Source organism: Schistocerca serialis, chromosome 2 (genome assembly GCF_023864345.2).
Source record: "Schistocerca serialis cubense isolate TAMUIC-IGC-003099 chromosome 2, iqSchSeri2.2, whole genome shotgun sequence".
Lineage (NCBI taxonomy): Eukaryota > Metazoa > Arthropoda > Insecta > Orthoptera > Acrididae > Schistocerca > Schistocerca serialis.
The window spans coordinates 410,393,127-410,411,953 of NC_064639.1; the positions used below are offsets into that span (position 1 = coordinate 410,393,127).

Genomic DNA, 18,827 nt, shown 5'->3' on the forward strand with positions numbered 1-18,827 from the left:
ACCACTGAGATCCTGCATGACATGGAGTATCAGTTTTGTATGTGCATGTCAGACATGGGATCCCGAGCCATGCAGGCTGCAATATTGCATAGCATTACACTCCCATCTTGCTCTGATCCTGCCACTATCAAATCTCAACAGATGCAGGTATACATTTCTCCTTAATTCACAGGATGTAACATGATCTCACAAACAACCAACATTCAAATACAACTGCCAATGAGAAACTTGCTGTGTGCCATTCCTGTGTCCAATCTTTCCTTGTGTATTGAATGTGGATGTCATTTCTCATACCTACTGAAAGTGATTGTGCTGAAATGTTAATCATTTCTGTAACCAACCATGTTGCACACTTCATGCCAGTCTGACATTTGTTACAAGCTGCTTTCATGATATTATGATTATAATAGCCAATAGTATAAATTACTTTACTCTGTACCCTCATTTGCTCACCACAAACTTTTCTGTCCATGAAAGGAATGCCTCACTCCATTACAAACCACTTTCTGTGACTATATACCTATAGTTTGATGTATTGGTTCCTCAGGGATTACTCCTCAAATTCTGCTTCTTGCTGCTTCTTTTTCAGGTAAGTATATAAATCGCAATGCAAAAATACCCTTTCTTGGTGGCACAATTCCGCTTGGTGATTGCATACAATTACTCCTTGCCTTATTATGGAGGCAGTTGCAAGCTCCTGACCACCCTCCCCCCCACAAAAAAAAGTTTGTGGGCTGATTTATTGGAAACAGATACAGATGCACTGTTACTAGTAACATTTGGAAGCTGGTAGCCCACTCAAACTTTTAAATAGTGCTTCAATCCCATATCTCATATTAATAACAGAGTACTTACATTTGGATAAGACAGGGGTCTAAGTCTTTCATAGTCTTCCTGTCCAGCTGTGTCCCATAATGTCATGTTAAATTCTTGTCCATCAACAGTTATGTTGTCTGCATAATTATCAAACCTGTAAAATTGAAGTTATCTCATCTGAAACAATTCTTCTACCATTTTATATTCGCAATATAAGATGTAACTAGTGTACATGATATCCTTGAATTAAGGCACAAAAATTGCCATACATAATTAATATAACTGGATAGCTAAAAGAAACTACTCACCAAGGGCAGCAGGAGAAAAAACATACAAAAAGTTTAAAAATATGTGCAAGCTTTTGGTGCTCGTGGCTCCTCCTTTTTGGCAGAAGGGTTGAAAGGGAAGAAAGAGGGGTGAACAAAAACAATTAGCAAGGTTTAAGAAATGTGAGAGTTATGGGAAAGTTGCCCAGAACCTTGTGTCAGGGGAGACCTACTAGAAAGGGTGAGAAGGAAAGACTGATTGTTACAGACTGCATCCATCAAGATTTGAAAACTTAAAGGTGGAAAGAAGGCTAATAAATAAAGCAGAGATCACTGACAAAACATCATGCAAGAGTTAGTAAGACTGAAAGCTAAGTCCATTATATGTGGTAGAAGTGGAAGGGTGAGGGGAGGGGGGAGACAGGATAGATAGTTTCTGAGAAGAAATGCTGAGACCAACAAATTAAAAAAAAAAATTAATGCAAATTAAGACTAGGTTGGTGGCAAGAATCAAGAACATGTAACAACAGTTCCCACCTGTGGAATTGTGGGAAACTGGTGTCTGGGGGAAGAATCCAGATGTTACATGTGGCACTGAGGTCACAACTACCATGTTGTGGAACATGCTATGCAATAGGATGTTGTGTGCTGCCAGTATACTTTGCCTATGCCCATTCCTCCTAACTGATAACTTGGTGGTAGTCATACCAATGTGGAAGGCCAAACAGTGTTTACATAACAGCTGGTACATGACTTGTTTCACAGGTGGCGTCCCTTTGATAGTATATGTTCTGCCAGTTAAAGAGCTGGTGCAGGTGTTGGTAGGAGAGTGTGCAGGACAAGTATTACAATGGAAGTGGTCTCAGAGTTAGGAGCCAAACCAAGGTGAAACCATGTCCGGACATCATGGGGTTGGGTGGACCCCTCTTTATAGATATTGGACATCGTCGGCTGGACAGACTGGTAAAACTGGACAGGCAGAGAACGGTAGTGGAACTAATATCAGATTGCATGCTGGGCACAGTACAAGTGTGTCTGAAAATGCTGTGCACTGAACACTCCTAATGACGGGCCTCCGCAACTGACGATCATTCATGTGCCAATGTTAACCCCATGACATCAGCAACTATGACTGAAATGGGCACATGACCATAGGCACTGGATATTGGTGCAGGAGCATCATGCTGCACGGTCTGACGAATCCTGATACCTTTTTTACCATGCCGATGGAAGGTCTTCCGGGAAAACGGCTCCTCAAAATCTGTACTGTGGGATGGAGACAAGCTACCAGGAAACAGCTCCTCAACACCTGTACTGCGGGACAGAAAGAAGTTGGTGGCGACTCCAGTATGCTGTGGGGAACATTCATGTGGGCATCCACAGGTTCAGTGGAGCTCATACAGAGCACCATGACAGTCAAGGAGTATTGTACACTGGTTGCAGACCATGTACACCCCTTCATGGTGATCATGTTTCCCTGCAGCAGTGGCATTCTTCAACAAGATAATGTTCCATGTCACAAGGCCAGGAGTGTGATTGAGTGATTTGAGAAACACAGTGGTGAGTTCCAATTGATGTGCTGGCCCCATAATTTGCCAGATCTGAACTCGATTCAACATGTCTGGGATGTGATTGAATGTGGCATCAGAGCTCATTGCCCCCTCCCCGGAATTTACAGGAATTAGGTGACCTGTATGTGCAGATGTGGCGCCATTTCCCTCCAGCAACCTACTAAGGCCCCACTGCTTCCATGCCAGAATGTGTCACAGCTGTTATCTGTGCCAAAGATGGATGTACTGGCTAGGAGGTAGGTGATCATAATGTTCTGGCTGATCACTGTAAGTACTGTTGTTTGTTAGTAGGTTTAATATGGACAAAAGCGTGTAGCTGACCACTGGTGAGGATGACGTCAACATCAAGGAAATTGGCCTAAGATTCGGAATAGGACTGTGTAAAATTTAAGTGGGGGAATGTATTAAGAGAATCCAAAAATTTTAGCAGGTTGGGCTCACAATGAATCATTGTGGCAGAGATGATATCATTGCATCTAATATAAACCAGGGGTTGAAGACTTGTGGATCCCATGAAAGCCCCCTCCAAGTGACCCATGAAAATACTGGCACAGGAAGGAGCCATCCTGGTTCCTGTGGACGTGCCCCTGATCTCTTTGTATGTCTGCCCCTACAAGGTAAAGTAGTTGTTTGCAAGTGTAAAGGTAATTAAGACGAGCAGGACGAAAGTTGTAGGTTTGGAATCAGGTAGGTGCAGGGGATGATGGTATAGAGGAAGGTGAAAAGCGTGGTATTTGATGGAAGTGGTACAGGCGTAGGTTTCAGGAGTTCTGGACGGCCGAGAACGAGTGATGAAAATGTAGCATGCATCCAGCAAGCATTTGTTCGCAGCCCAGGAAAATCGACTCGCAGAGCTAGCAGAGAGCTGCAAATTCCACAATCAACTGTATGGAGAGTCCTACGAAAAACGTTAGTTATGAAACCTGAACATCAACTACCCGAGGCGATGGATCGGCCGCCAGGCAGCCCGTGACAGAGCACTTCATCACTGGCCTCCAAGAAGCCCTGATCTTACCCCCTGCGATTTTTTCTTATGGGGGTATGTTAAGGATATGGTGTTTCGGCCACCTCTCCCAGCCACCACTGATGATTTGAAACGAGAAATAACAGCAGCTATCCAAACTGTTACGCCTGATATGCTACAGAGAGTGTGGAACGAGTTGGAGTATCGGGTTGATATTGCTCGAGTGTCTGGAGGGGGCCATATTGAACATCTCTGAACTTGTTTTTTAGTGAAAAAAAAAAACCTTTTTAAATACTCTTTGTAATGATGTATAACAGAAGGTTATATTATGTTTCTTTCATTAAATACACATTTTTAAAGTTGTGGTATTCTTTTTGAATCACCCTGTATATGACGGAAAGTAGGCCCTTCATTAAAGCAGCATCATTAAATGCAGGTTTAGGGCTGAAAGTGTCATCTGGTTCCTTCCCCCAGACACCAGTTTGTTGTAACTCTACGGATAGGAATTGGCATTACAGTATGTCCTTGGTTCTCGCCATCCACAAGGCCTTAATTTACGTTAATTATTTTCTTTAATTTCCTCATTATCAGCATTTCCTCTCAGTAACTATTCCTTCCTTCATTCCCTTTTAGTTTTCTATATCTTTTATTTTTTGAGCAGTGTATTTCCTCCACCACCTCTTCCACATACAATGCCCTTAGCTTTCTGCAGGATTTTTTGTAAGTAATCTCAGTCTTGCTTTTTAACCTATCTTCCACCTTTAAGTTCTCAGATTTTAAAATCTCGATCCATGCAGTCCCCCAATAACTTCCTTTCTCATCCTGTCTGGTAAGTCACTCCTGATCCGGGATTCCAGATGATGTTTCCAAACTTTCCCCATTTCTTAAACCTTTCCGGTCCTTCCCTTCATCCCTCTTTCTTCCCCTTCAAACTTTTTGCCAGAAGGAGGAGCCAAAAGCTTCGTAAGCTTGCTCATTTCTTTAATCATTATATGAGTTTTCTGCCATCGCTTCACGAGTAGATTTGTTACATCTATCCAATTACATAAAATGTTCAAAACTCTTCATACATGAGTAATAAGTGATAAATAAGTTGTGATACCTTAGAACAGTTATATTGTCCTCTGTAATTAATTATAACATTTTCTACCCATAATTATTCTATAGATATACTCTTAACAATGCTTTTTATACTCCCTTTGTCGGGAAAGTTCCAGGACAGCATTTTTTTTTTTTTTTAAGAAAATAGAAAATTGCATTTCCAAGTAATGATCCTAGTTCGTATCAAAGTAGTCCTCTTGGCTATCAATGCAACAGTTGCCAATGTTTCTGGAGGTCTTGGAAGCAAGCAGAGAAATTTAAACTGTGATGCTTCCAAGCTCATTTGTCACAGCCTGCTCGATGTCTGCAAAATCTTGATGAAGCTTTCCTTTCAGTCGCAAGGCAAGAAGTCTGGCAAATGTGGCAGATGTGGGATTTCAGGCTGATATTCGGTAACAGATAAAGCATTATGGTGTCTTGCATTGTCATGCTGTAAGAACCAGTCCTGAAAATGCCAAAAAATCATGGCGGCAACTCTGATTGCTTGTCACAAACATTTTTTGGGTTTGATTTAAAGAATTTGATTCACTGTTTGACCCAGAGGAACAAATTGTGGTGAACCAATCCTTTACTATCAAATGCCATGAACAACATTATCTTTGTTCTCAAAGGTTGCTGTTTGACCTTTTTTTTAGGCTAGTGATCCAAGACTCCACAATTCAGCCCTTTGATGCATCGTGTGAGGGTGATACTGGTAGCACCTACTGTCATCCCCAGCAGTTATCTTTGACAGAAATGTGGGATCATATCTGGCTTTATCCAGTAGTTCAGCAGAAATTCTTCATCTTTCCTCTTTCTGTTCATATGTTAGTGAGTGAGGGACGAGTTTTACATAAAGTTTCTGTTCCTCTAAATCTTCATGTAAAGTCTTATGACACATCATGATTCAAATTATGTTCCTCTGATTGGCATCATGATATTCTTGCAATACCTGCCTTACATGCTCCATGTTTTCATCGGCATGTGATGTAGATGGGCGACCAACTCTGGGATCATCTTTCACAGAATTTCTGTCTTCACTAAACCTTTTGTGGCACTCGAAAACATGACTTCTTGAAAGTGCCCAACTTACATGTATTTGCTTAATCATTGTCTACATTTCACTAGAGGTTTAGCTTGACACAGAACTTAATGTTCACTGTTTGCTCACAGTCAGAATCCATTGTGTCACTGTAACTAATGCACCAAGAATGCTAAGCACAGCCTTGCCACCTAGTGAGTTTGGGCAGAAACATGGCCTAGATTATTTCAAGGACGTACACATACCAGGTAACATAAAACCATCATTTGTTCCTTTTCAGTATTGAAAACTCAAAAATAAAAAACCTACCCTGGAACTTTTTTGACAAAGGGGGTATACGATGGTACTGCGAGTATTCTTGTGGTGATAATTTTACCAACCCTCACTTAATCAGTCATGGTCATGACAAATATATAAAGTTTTCTGTTAGAATGAAGTGACTTGCAACAAGCAATAAAAAAAATTACTGAACTTCCTTACAGGCAGCTTTGACAGTAGTGACTCTAGATCTACACCCACACTCTGCGTATTAAAGTTTTATCCCATTTTGTTTATGTATGCAGCATGGGAAGAATGAGTGCATAAATGTCTCGGTGCGAACTGTAATTAGCCTAATCTTGTCTTTGAGATCCCTACGAGAGTGACACATAGTGGGACTACAGCAGTATATTTATGGATTCCTACATCAATACTCATTCTAGAAAGCTTGTAAGAAGGCTTTCATCATATAGTTGGGACCGCTCATCAAGTGTCTGCCAGTACAGGTTTTTCAGCATTGCTGCAGTGCTATGAAGTAAGTAAACAAATCTGTGAGCATTTGTCCTTTATATGCATTCCACATCCTCTGTTAGTCCTATATGGTATGGGTTCCACATCCATCAAAAATATTGTATTATGTTTCACAGAAGCATTTTGTAGTCAATCTCTGGTAGATGAACTGCATTTTCCCAATGTCTTGCCAGTAAGCCAGAGTCTGCATTGCTCTACCTATGATTGAGCCTATGTGACCATTCTATTTCATACTCCACAAGTAGTTACACTTACGCATTTCTACAAGCTAGCTGAGTTCAGAGATGACTCATTGACATTTTGGTCACAGGATACTACATGTTCTTGTTACATTTCTGAATATTTAAAGCAAGCTGCCAGTCATTGCACAACTTTGAAGTCTTATCAAGATCCAACTGAATATTTGATGCAGATTTTGCAGACAGAACTTCATTAAATATTGCAACACACACAAAAAATCTCACGTTACTGTTACTATAGTTTGCTAGGTCATTAATATAAGATTTAAAATTTTCTATTTTTGGATCCACAGCCTCAAGGTGTTTTGAGAATGAAAACATGGCCCAAGAGTGCTGTATTCTTTTTATTTTCCATATGATTGGTCAGTTTAACCATGGATCATTTTCAAGAACATATCTTAAGCTTCCAGTTTATCTCACATTCTAATACATCACTGTTACATCTAAGAGATATACACTGTATTTTTGTGTGTTATGTAGCACAAAAACAATATAGTAGTTTACATTATTACATCCATTAGCTGACACAGTGATTTAATAAAGCTGGAAGATATGTGTTTGAAAATGTTGCACAGTTGAAACTGGCCAATTGCACAGACAATAAAAAGAATACAGATTACTTGGACCATGTTTACATTCAGCTGAAATTGGCCAATTGCATTGAAAATAAAAATAATACAGCCTGCTGGGACCATGTTTTCATTCCAAATTAATATACAGCATGAACAATGTGATCAAACACATTTCCCTGGGCAATGCCTGAAATACTTCCACAATGTTCAGTGTCTCCAACCAACATAGCACACTGAGTTCTCCAACCTAAAAATCCTCTATATATTTGTACACTAGTTAATAAGCATTAGTGTGGTGCCGAGTCAAATGCTTTTTGAAAGTCAAGAAATACTGCGTCCACCTGATTTCCTCGATCTGTAGCTTTATGGATGTCACATGAGAAGAATGTACATTGGATGGTTTGGCATGACTACTGTTTTCAGACTCTAAGCTGCCTGGCATGGAGGATGTCATTCTGTTTTGAGATAGAGCTCAGAGTATGTTGTAAGATTCTACAACAGATGGATATCAAATATAGACAGGTGCGGCACATTCTTCCTTCCCACTACTGGGAACAGTTTTTACGTTTGAGGGGTCTACAGTAGATTATGGTTACAAGAGAAGGCTAATTCAGCCACAGAATGTGTATAACTGAAAGGGATTCTATGAGACCCTCAATATTTGTTCAGCTTTGGCAATTTCAGCTGTTTTTCAGTGACACTGACATTAATATGGTGAAAGAATTAATTAACCAAGGGCAGTACTCCTGGAATTTCCTTTGTAAAGGAGCTTTTGAAAACAGAGTGCCAAATTTCTGCTTTTGCTCAACTACACTCAGTTTAAGTTCCTGTGTCATCCATGGGTGTCTGGGCACTAATTTTTGTTCTACTGACAGCCCTTATGAAAAACAAGACTTTTGTTGAGCTTTGTGAGAGATCTTTCAATAAGATTCTGCTATGGTAGTTGTTGAAGGCTCTGTGCATTGCCTTTTCTACTTGTTTTAATGAACCTTTATACCTTGTTGCAAAAACTTCAGCATAGTCAGTTATACCAGTTTCAGTGTGGATGTCTTCAAAGAGGTCATGTCTGTTTGTTGCCATTAGATTTAATGTATTTCCATTGTGAGTGAGCTTCTGAACTATCTGTTCTAAGAAGTTTTCAGAGACGGCTGGATGTCTTGTCATGCTCATAACTTGTGAAACAGTAATTACTCCAATTTATTGTTGAACAGTTTTTGTCTCCACCAATGATGACGGTATGATTAAGGAACATATGAGGTGACATTTTCACAAAAGTTTTCAGTTTCATCTGAGGATGAGTTTAGTGTTGAGTGAAGTACCAAACGCATCTAAATGTAAGCTTTTGCTGACCCCTGATATTGATTATTGCCCCAATAATCTAGCATGCAGTTTCATTTTTTGACTCAGTGGATTTGAATCTCTTGTTTATTGCAACAAGTACACCACTTTCATGTACTAATAGCCTAATCTTTTTGGTATACACTTTTATTTACTGCAGAAATCTCACAGTTGTCAGTCTTGGGTCTTAACCAACTTTCAGTATCTAATATTATGTGAACTCAGCTGCTTTTTAACATTGCTTAAAACTGTGGCATTTTGTTCTGAATACTTTGGTTGCTGTTCTCTATGATTTTAATAGTCTCATCTGTGGAGGGAGTGTTTTGGATCTTGCACTAATACGTCAGGGTCTGCTGCAGCTATAATTGTATGTAGTGGATAGTATAGTGACCGGTTTCTTGACAAGACCAGCAATGACATGAGAACCAGTAAAAACAGGCCGACGGCCCAAGGTCATCACAGGAAGTCAGAGAGGTGGATGACAATGAGATAACAACAAACAACAGAGACAGCATGGTGGAATAACAACTTCAGTAAGTAAACCAAGATCGATACCTAAGATGTAGCAGATTCAGATCCAAGACAGCAATGTGTAGTGGGATCAACACAATAGTGCTGAGAAATAACAACTGACTGCAGAGCTGCTGGCTTAAATGGCAGCTACCAGTGCTGATATGTCAGCACGGTGGGTGTGTCCTCAAGGTGTTGCCTGCAGTGGTGACACCAGCACCTGCAGATTTAGCAGTGCAGTCTAGCACCTGCAATTAAGTTCCATATATTTCAGCGACCTACAAACTTGCCCCTGCTGGAAGTGTCCTGGATGATGCTTTGGAAGTTAATCTGGTGGCACGGGAGATTCTCAACCTGGAAGCCTGCCAGCTGGTAGAAAGGAACTTAGGCATCAGGTAACATGCTGGGGCATGATGGTGTGGGAACAAAAGCATGAGGGACAATGGCTGAAAGGGAAGAGGTTGCACTGAAACCTCCACTTCGATGCCCACATCCAGGGGAACTTTTGCTGGTACCCTGGAGACAAGTTGTAGCAGGGCATTTGGGGGTTCGGCAAAGGTGGATGTTCCAGGTCTTACAGAGCCACAGACAGTGATGCAGTTGGTAGGCAGCAATGGAGCTAATTGAAATGATGGCACTCCAAGCTCCTCAAAGTGTCAACTGTCATAAGGCTCCACCCACGTGTGGCAACCACTGTACCCAGCAACTACAATGGTTTCTCCCCATACAGGCATAGCCGTACAGCCGAGGCCAGCATGTAGCACCTGGCATACCAGGTACAGGCCTCCTTGGGCTGTGGTGCCAGGAGATGGTGGAGAGTACATTGCTGCTGCCCATGGAGGAGCTGCCCTGGTCTAGGATTATGGACAGGGGTGGTCCTGTAGGTGCCCAGAAACAGAGAGGATGGCATTTTTAGTCGAAGTGCCCACCATTTTTAACATTTGTTGTTTAAACATTTGTACGGTATGCCATTGGAGAATGGCACTTTTTGCCACTGGAGGTGCAGAACTGTTCGAAATTCATGAATTGGAACCCATTGTTCAACATTATGATGCAGGAAACGCTTCAATGGCTAGCATCTGGATGAGGATAGTGGGAATAGTATCAGTGGTTGCAGACGCCATGCTGACCACATATGGGTAGATGAAATAAGTGTCCATGACAGTGAGCTGCATAGAACGCAGAAAGGGGCCAGCAGAGTTCAGGTAAATGTGGTCCCAGGGGCAACGAGGGGAGAGGCGACGGGGTGAAAGTTTGAGGAGGAGCATGCTGGTTCTGGCACAAACAGAACAACTGCACACCATGGCCTCCATGCCTTTGTTCAGTCCCAGCAAGTAGGTACGTCGCCTTGCAAGGGCTTTTATCCACAGCACACCCTAATGCTCACAATGGGGAGTTGCAAAATCTGCAGGGTAGATGGGATGACGACACACTAAGTATCTGCTACTGTGTAAAGCAGGAGAACACAGAGACAATGGTCGAATGCTGGGAGAGGCAAGCCCAGGCCCAGAGTTCCAGATCAGCAGACTTTGATAAATAAGTGCCCCCCCCCCCCCCCCCCCCCAAGGAGCACATAGTGCATCAGGCACTGTAAGATAGGGGCGGGGAGTGTGTCTGCAGTAATGTGAGTGGCTGTAATGGGAAACTTCTCCAGGGCTTGCTGTTGTTCCATGTTGATGTGGAAACAGAAGATTTTCTGGCTTGGACCCTGAGGGGAGATGAGGGAGAGCACCCTCATTTGTACGTTGCACCCTGGGCATTTATTTAATGATATAATTGTTGGAGCTGAGTAGAAGTGCCCAATGCTGGATCTGTTGTGCTCTCTGCTCTGGAAGCCAAGAGCAGGGTCCAAAGAGGGCTACCAGTTGGTTGTGCTCCATAATAAGGGTATGTTTGGTCACAAATAGGTAGACATGGACTTTTTAATGGCAAAGATGCTCATCAAAGCTTCTTTTTAGATGTATGAGTAGTTCTTTTGAGCAGGTGTCAGCATTTTTGATGCATAGGCAATTGTTTACTCAGTACCGTAATCTTTCCTTTGAGCCAGCACTGCGCCAATGCCATAGCGAGAAGCATTAGCAGCCAAAACAAGTAGACGTGCCAGAGAAAAGGGAATAAGGCAGGGTGCCAAGTGCACCAGACGCTTCAGCTATGTATAGGAATCAGCCATCCATCTGAAATGAACACCCTCCTTTTACAATCAGTTGAGCGGATGTAGAATTTCGGCTGCTTTTGAAAGGAACTGGGAACAATAAAACAATGGAAACTCAAGGTAGGAATATGAACAATGAAGGAAAAGACAGATTGCTACTTACTTTAAAGAAGACATGTTAAGTTGTAGACAGGCACAGTTAAACAACACTTACATAAAGCATTTGGCCTAAGCCCTCATCAGATAAAGAGAAACATATACCATTCATACACACAAGCAAGCACACCTCATACACACATGACTGCCAACTCCACCATTTGGACCCGAGATGCTGGAGTTGGCACTTGTGTGCATAAGGTTTTCTCACTTGTGTGTATGAATGGTTTGTGTTTCTCTTTTGCTGATGAAGGCTGCAGTCGAATTCTTTATGTAAGTGTCTTTGTGCCTGTCTGCAACTTAATATGTGTTCTTTTCAGTAAGTATCAATCTGTCTTTTCCTACATTGTTGAACTTAGAATAATAATTCACCTTTCCCTAAAAACCCTGCAGGTCCTGGTAAGTTTAGGGGCATGGGAGAGAGTCAATAGCAGGAACATTGCAGTCAGTGGACTGGGTCCCTCCTTCATTGAGCAAGTGGCTGAGCTATTTCACTTGCTCCTGAAAAAAACTGGCATTTGTGTAAGCAGCATTTGAGCCCAGCATCATACAACGTAGTAAAGAGGGAACAAATGTTTCACAGATGGTTTTGATGTGTAGTGCCCATGGCAATTAAGTCATCAAGATAGATAGTACAAGCAGGGATGGACATGGTTAACTCTCGAATATTGTCGGAGCAGAAAAGATCTCAAAGATCAAGGATTTGTATAAGTCAAAGGGAGTGCTGATAAACATAACACCCTGCAGTTTCTCATCCAATGGGATCTGCACAAAGGCACTTGAAAGGTCTACCTTAGAAAAATATCCACCTCTGAAAAGCTTTGTGAGGATGTCCTCTGGATATGGTGTGGGGTAGGTTGGACCACTGTGTCTCAAATCAAAGGATCTGCATATGATGTTTTTCAAGCTGGGTTTGCACAAGTGAAATTGCAACACCAACTCACTCCTCGCAAATTGCATCACCCATGGGCAGTATGACTGATCAAGGAGTTTGTGGTACTGATAGAACTCTAGGTTTGATGCAACCACATGGAAACTTTGTGAATGATAATTTGACAGCAATGAACATATCTCCTTGAACATGGGCATGACAAGTTTCAAAAGTGGAGCAAACATCTTTAGCAAGAAAAACTTCTCTGAGGAAGTCAAACAAAGGAAGAGTAATCATTGGAGAACATAAGCTGAAACCTGAAACGTGGAAAAGTGCTGTTTCAGTTGGTGCAAGTATGTATCTCATCCTGTTCTGAATCATTAGACAAAGGAAATGCAGGTGGGCGGCTCTCAGGCTGAGGAGAAAATACCCCTTGCACTGGGTGGGTTCATTCAGCCTGCAGTCAATCCTTTGAAAGCTGAATTTCCTGATGGAGCAATTCAGTTTCCTGCTGCCATTGTTGTTGCAATTGTTGCTATAGGACCAGCTGTTGCCTCTGCACAAGTTTGGGACGCTGCTAATCTTTCACCTTGTTGCCAATTATAGTGACCAGAAACAAGACAAGAAACAGTAGACACATGCCAACTGATCAAGGAAGTCACAGCGGGTTGCCCGAGAGTAAACAGGTGGACAACATGAGGGAACGACAAGCAATGAAGGTCCCCCCTGTGGGTTCGGGGGTGTGAATAGGCCCACGGTATTTCTGCCTGTCATAAGAGGCGACTAAAGGGAGTCTCACACGTTTTGGACTTTATGTGATGGTCCCCTGTAGGGTTTGACCTCCATATTTCAAAATTCTTCCAAAGAGTGAGCCAACTGGGGCAGGGCACCTTACATGGTGCATTGTGTCCATTGTGCATTGAGATCTTTAGCTTGCTTTCTCGTCTTCGCATTGCCGTCCCGCTCACTCTCCACCTCTTGGGCGAGGATACATTCCTGGGTGCGATTTCCGCCATGCACTGTGCAGTGTCGCTTTCTGCAGAGACAATGACCATGGGCTTCCTTGCACCTAATATCCAGCATGGTAGCCAGTCCGTTGTGATGGGGCCGCCATGTACCCTGTTGGTTGTAGCCCCCTGACAACACAGGGAACACTCTACTGATGCCTGTGCCGTTAACTCCCCATGTATGCCAAGGAGTAGATGCCTATCTCCCTGAGGCATCGGGACTCCCGGCAATGGCCATCCTGCCAGGTGACCCTTGCTGAGGCTGGGTGGCACCCATGGGAAGGGCCCTTGGTTGGAGTGGGTGACATCAGGGCAGATGACACGCAATGAAGCATGGCACATCTTCTCTTGCTGGTGACCAACCACCAGCCGTCTCTAACCATTTAAGGGCTCACTTTAACGCAAGCATGTGTGACCCCAAATCATTCCTCTCCCTGGCCACACCATGGGAGGAACGAAAGGTTACTCTTATCTGTGTTAACTGCAGAGAGCACAATCCCCCTTGCTTGCTGGACTGTAGGGTTCTAGAGAAGGAAAGGAAAATAATGGAATACAAGACCCCGGACCGACTGACCTACACTGAGGCTAAAAGGAAATTTGAACGACTCCATCCCATGCGCATGACAACATCTTACGCCGCCACTGTCACTACTGTTACAGCCCCATCTGTTGCACCAATTACAGTCAGCTCTCAGAGCCGTAAGACCACACTTGCCCACTTGATGGTGGGGGGCACTTCCCTCCCTGTTGCTTCTGCACCACCTACCTTGGGAGCAGAACCCCCCCCCCCTCCTCCGAACCATCGGGGACATCCATCCCCACTTCTAAGCCGCAGAAGCATAAGTCTTCTTCTGCTTCTCTCACTATGAAGGGGTCCCTTGGGTCACTCCCTTCCCAGGTTCCTACCAGTGGCAAACCAGACACCCGCCAGTGGCTGAAGAAGCCCCAGGTAGCTGGTCGTAGGGCTTCACGGTCCTCTTCAGTCCCAGAGACTGAATCAAAGAAGCCCTCCCAGCTAGAGCCATCCAAGGAACAGTGCGAGAAATCGAGAAAGACCCCTAAGATGAAGGAAATTGCGGTGGCACCCCCACCACTATCGTTACCTTCCAGCTCTGCGTCTGAGGATGAGATGAAGATTCTGCCATCCACGGAGGACCTAGATCTCGCTGGTCACTCAGACACAATGGATGTCGCTCCCATCGGTATTCAGTCTGTGGCAGCAGGTGAACTAGTGGTGTGATCTGCCTCCTCGGTCCCTTCACGCCTTTTTTGGCCATGGATAATGTCATTTTACAGTGGAATTGCAGCGGTTTTTTCCACCACCTTGCTGAGCTCATATAAGTTCTCAGCCTTCACCCTTTCCTCTGCATTGCTCTTCAGGAAACTTGGTTTCTGGCGATGCGAACCCCCGCCCTCCATGGCTATCGGGGTTTTTATAAGAACCGGGAAGCTTATGAGAGGGTATCTGGTGGCGTCTGCATCTACGCCTTTCACCCTCTTTACAGCGAGTCTGTCCCTCTACAAACACCTTTAGAGGCTGTTGCTGTTCGGGTGTGGATGCCTCAGGTTGCTACTGTCTGCAGTATCTAGCTTCCTCTGGATGGTGATGTCCCATAGCATGTCTTGGCTGGACTGATAGCCCAATTGCCGCCACCTTTTCTGTTACTGGGCGACTTTAACGCCCATAACCCTCTGTGGGGTAGATCAGTGTCAACAGGCCGAGGCACTGTCATTGAGCAAGTGTTGGCACAACTCGACCTTTCTCTTTTAAATAATGGTGCCTTCACACATTTCAGTGTGGCGCCATTGACCTTTCGATCCGTAGCCCTAGCCTTTTACCATCTGTCCAGTGGAGTGTGCATGACGACTTGTGCGGTAAACACTTCTGGGCGACCCTGCAGATGGGATAAGAATAAGGCTGATTGGAACTTGATCACCTCCATTGCCACTATTGAGCCTCTTTCTAATGACGCCATTGATGTGGTGGTTCGCTCGATCACCACCAGCATCCTTACTGCCGCAGAATCTGCAATTCCCTGTTCTTCCGAGTCCCCTCGGTGGAGGACTGTGCCTTGGTGGTCACCCGAGACCACTGATGCAATTAGAGATCGCACGCGTGCCCTCCAGCGTCATAAGCAGCATCCATCATTGGAACACCTCATCACCTTTAAATGGCTCCGTGCGCGAGCCCGCCGCCTCATTTGCCAATGCAAGCAGGAGTGCTGGGAAAGGTAGGTCTCCACAATTGGCATCTGTACCTCTCCATCACGGGTTTGGGCCAATATTCGGCGACTCTATGGCTATCGGACACCTGTCAGCGTACTTGGGCTTTCACTGAATGGAACAGTCTGTACTGACTCTGATACAATTGCAAACCGCTTAGCAGAGCATTTTGCTCAGAGTTTCACTTCTACGAATTACCGACTGGCCTTTTGCTCCCTAAAAGAACGGTTGGAACATTGGAGCCTGTCATTCCACATGCACCACGCTGAATCGTACAATGCTCTATTCAGTGAGTGGGAATTCCAAAGTACCCTAGCTGCTTGCCCTGATATGGCTCCCGGGCCAGATCGCATCCACTGTCAGATGCTCCAACACCTCTCGGCCAGCGACACCACCTTGACGTTTTCAACCGTATCTGGATTGAGGGTGAATTCCTGTCTCAATGGCGGGAAAGCATCGTAATGCACATGTTGAAACCTGGAAAGAACCCACTGTAGGTGGACAGCTACCTCCCCATTAGCCTCACCAACGTTCTTTGCAAGTTGCTGAAACGCATGGTGAGCCAGGGGTTGAGTTGGTTATTTGAGTCTCAGGGCCTTCTGGCTTTGTCTCAGGGTGGGTTTTGTAAGGGCTGCTCTGCCACCAATAATCTGGTCTGCCTGGAGTCTGCTATCTGTAAAGCCTTTGCCCACCATCAGCATCTGGTTGCCATCTTTTTTGACATGCGGAAGGTGTACGATACGACACGGTGACTTCACGGGTGCAGTCTTCGGGGCCCACTCCCAGTTTTTATACAAAATTTTCTGTCACTTTGTTCCTTCCACGTGCAAGTTGTGGCCTCCCATAGTTCCTCCTGAGTTCAGGTGCATGGGGTCCCGCAAGGATCTGTCTTGAGTGCCTGCCTCTTTTTAATTGCAATTAATGGGCTCGCTGCAGTGGTAGGAACGTCTGTATCAGCTGCCTTGTATGCTGATGACTTCTGACTATACTGTAGCTCCACTGGCATTGCAGCTGCTGAACGGCAGCTGCAGGGCGCCATCCACAAGGCACAGTCTTGGACTGTAACGCATGGCGTCCAGTTTTCAGCTGCCAAGACGTGTGTTACGCATTTCTGCCAGCATCACACTGTTCACCCTGAGCCATCGCTTTATATTGACAGCGAATCTCTTGCTGTGGTGGAGACACATTGGTTTTTGGGATTAGTTTTTGATACCCGGTTGACTTGGCTCCCTCATATTCGGCAGCTTAAACAAATGTGCTGGTGGCATCTTAACGCTCTTCGTTGCTTGAGTCACACCAGCTGGGATGCCGATCAGTCTACCCTACAACGACTGTATCAGGCATTAATTCAGGCCCGTCTAGATTTTGGGAACCTGGCTTATGGTTTGGCATCACCTTCCGCATTGCGGTTGCTTGACACCATCCTTCACAGCAGGATCCGACTAGCCAGTGGAGCTTTCCACACAACCCTGTCAACAGTATATATGGTGTTCCTCCATTGCAGATCCGGTGCCAGCGATTACTGGCCGCTTATGCTGCACACGTTTGTAACTTGCCCGGGCATCCCAATTACAGTCTCCTGTTCCCGAACTCGGTCGTCTATCTGCCAGAACAGTGGCCCCGGTCAGGGTGTATGATCGCGATTCGTGTCCAGGCCCTTCTCTCTGGGCTTGAGTTTTTCTCTCTCCCACCTGTTTTCCGGGCCCATATACATCTACCCCCATGGTGTGTGCCCCGCCCATACCTTCGGCTCGGTTTGACACAGGGCCTGAAGGACTCAGTCCCTCCTGAGGCTCTCTGCCACTGCTTTCTTTCACTCCTTGCCACGTTTCAAGGCTCTGACATTGTCTATACTGACGGTTCAATGGTTGCTGGTCGTTTTGGGTATGTTCTTACTCTACGGGAACATTGTGAACAACGCTCATTGCCAGCTGGCTCCAGTGTTTTCACTACTGAGCTGGTAGCCATCTCTTTCGTCATAGAGTATATCCGCACCTGCTCAGGTGAGTCCTTCATTATCTGTAGTGACTCTCTGAGTGGTTTATGAGCTATCTACCCGTGTTTTCCTCACTCTCGTCTGGTAATGGCTATCCAGGAGTCCCTCAATACTCTTGCCCATTGCAGCCGCTCCATGGTCTTTGTGTGGACCCTGGGTCATGTTGGCATCCTGGGAAATGAACGTGTTGACACGCTGGCCAAACAGGCTGTCAGTGCACCAGCCCTGGAGATTGGCCTTTTGGAGTGTGATATCCAGCCAGTTTTGTGGTAGAAGATCCTTGGTACCTGGGGTAATGAATGGCACACCCTGCCTTCACCCAACAAACTTTGCGTCGTCAAGGAGACTACCGGTGTGTGGCACTCCTCCTTGCAGGCCTCTCGCAAGGACTCCGTTGTCCTCTGCTGGCTATGCGTTTTGTTTTGAGTCTGGCCTTTGGCCTATGGTTTTAGATTGTGGTTTTTAGTGTGTTTCTTGGTGGTTGGCTTTTCATTTTTTGTTTCTATGGTCGGCTGACCACTGTCACACTCTGTGTGCTTTTAATTCCTTTTGTCTGGTCTTTGTGTCTTTCTTGTTCTGTGTTGTCCCTTGCCATCTCTATTGCTTGTTTTTTATTCCTTGTAGGATTTTATGGTCAAGGAACAAGGGACCGATGGCCATTGTAGTCTGGTCCTTTCAACCTCCCCCCCAAACCAACCAACCAAACAATGGAGGTGGCATTCCAGAATAACAACTCCATCAGGTAAACCAAGATCAAAAACCTAATGTGTAAAAGAATTGAGACAATGAGGTTTAGCAAGATCAATAATATAATGCAGAGAAGTCATGACTGACTGCAGAGCTGTTGCATTGCCAGTTTTAAAGGGCAGCTGCAGGTGCTGACAGGCCCATATGGTGAGGTTGTCTTCACAGTGTCACATGCAGTAGCAATACCAGCACATGCAGATGTAGCAGTGCTGTCTAGTGGCTGTCATTGAGTTCCATATCTTCCAGTGGGCCTTAAAACTTGCCGGGCCAGGCTTCCAGAGATAGATAATCACATAAACATAAATAAACCTTGTATGCACCTCCACATAAGGCCATCTTACCCATGAAACAGCCTTCTGCGTCCTTGAGCCATTTAGGAGGATCCTAAAGTTCTCTGTTCTGTGGCAGGTCTATAGAGTCACAGTCTAACTTACTTCAGAACCTACAAAGTCTCTAGTTCATGTCATCCACAACTCACAACCAAGCAG

General features: G+C 44.6%; 1 protein-coding gene across 5 annotated transcripts in view; it reads right to left on the bottom strand.

The window, feature by feature from the left end:
- LOC126457244 (ras-like GTP-binding protein RhoL) overlaps nt 1-18,827 on the bottom strand; it is a 345,853-nt gene that overhangs the window by 18,650 nt on the left and 308,376 nt on the right. For all 5 annotated transcript variants that reach the window (XM_050093395.1, XM_050093396.1, XM_050093394.1 and 2 more), the window contains one exon: nt 856-970. In XM_050093395.1, coding sequence (XP_049949352.1) covers nt 856-970 — 115 coding nt within the window. The remainder of the gene's footprint in view (nt 1-855; nt 971-18,827) is intronic.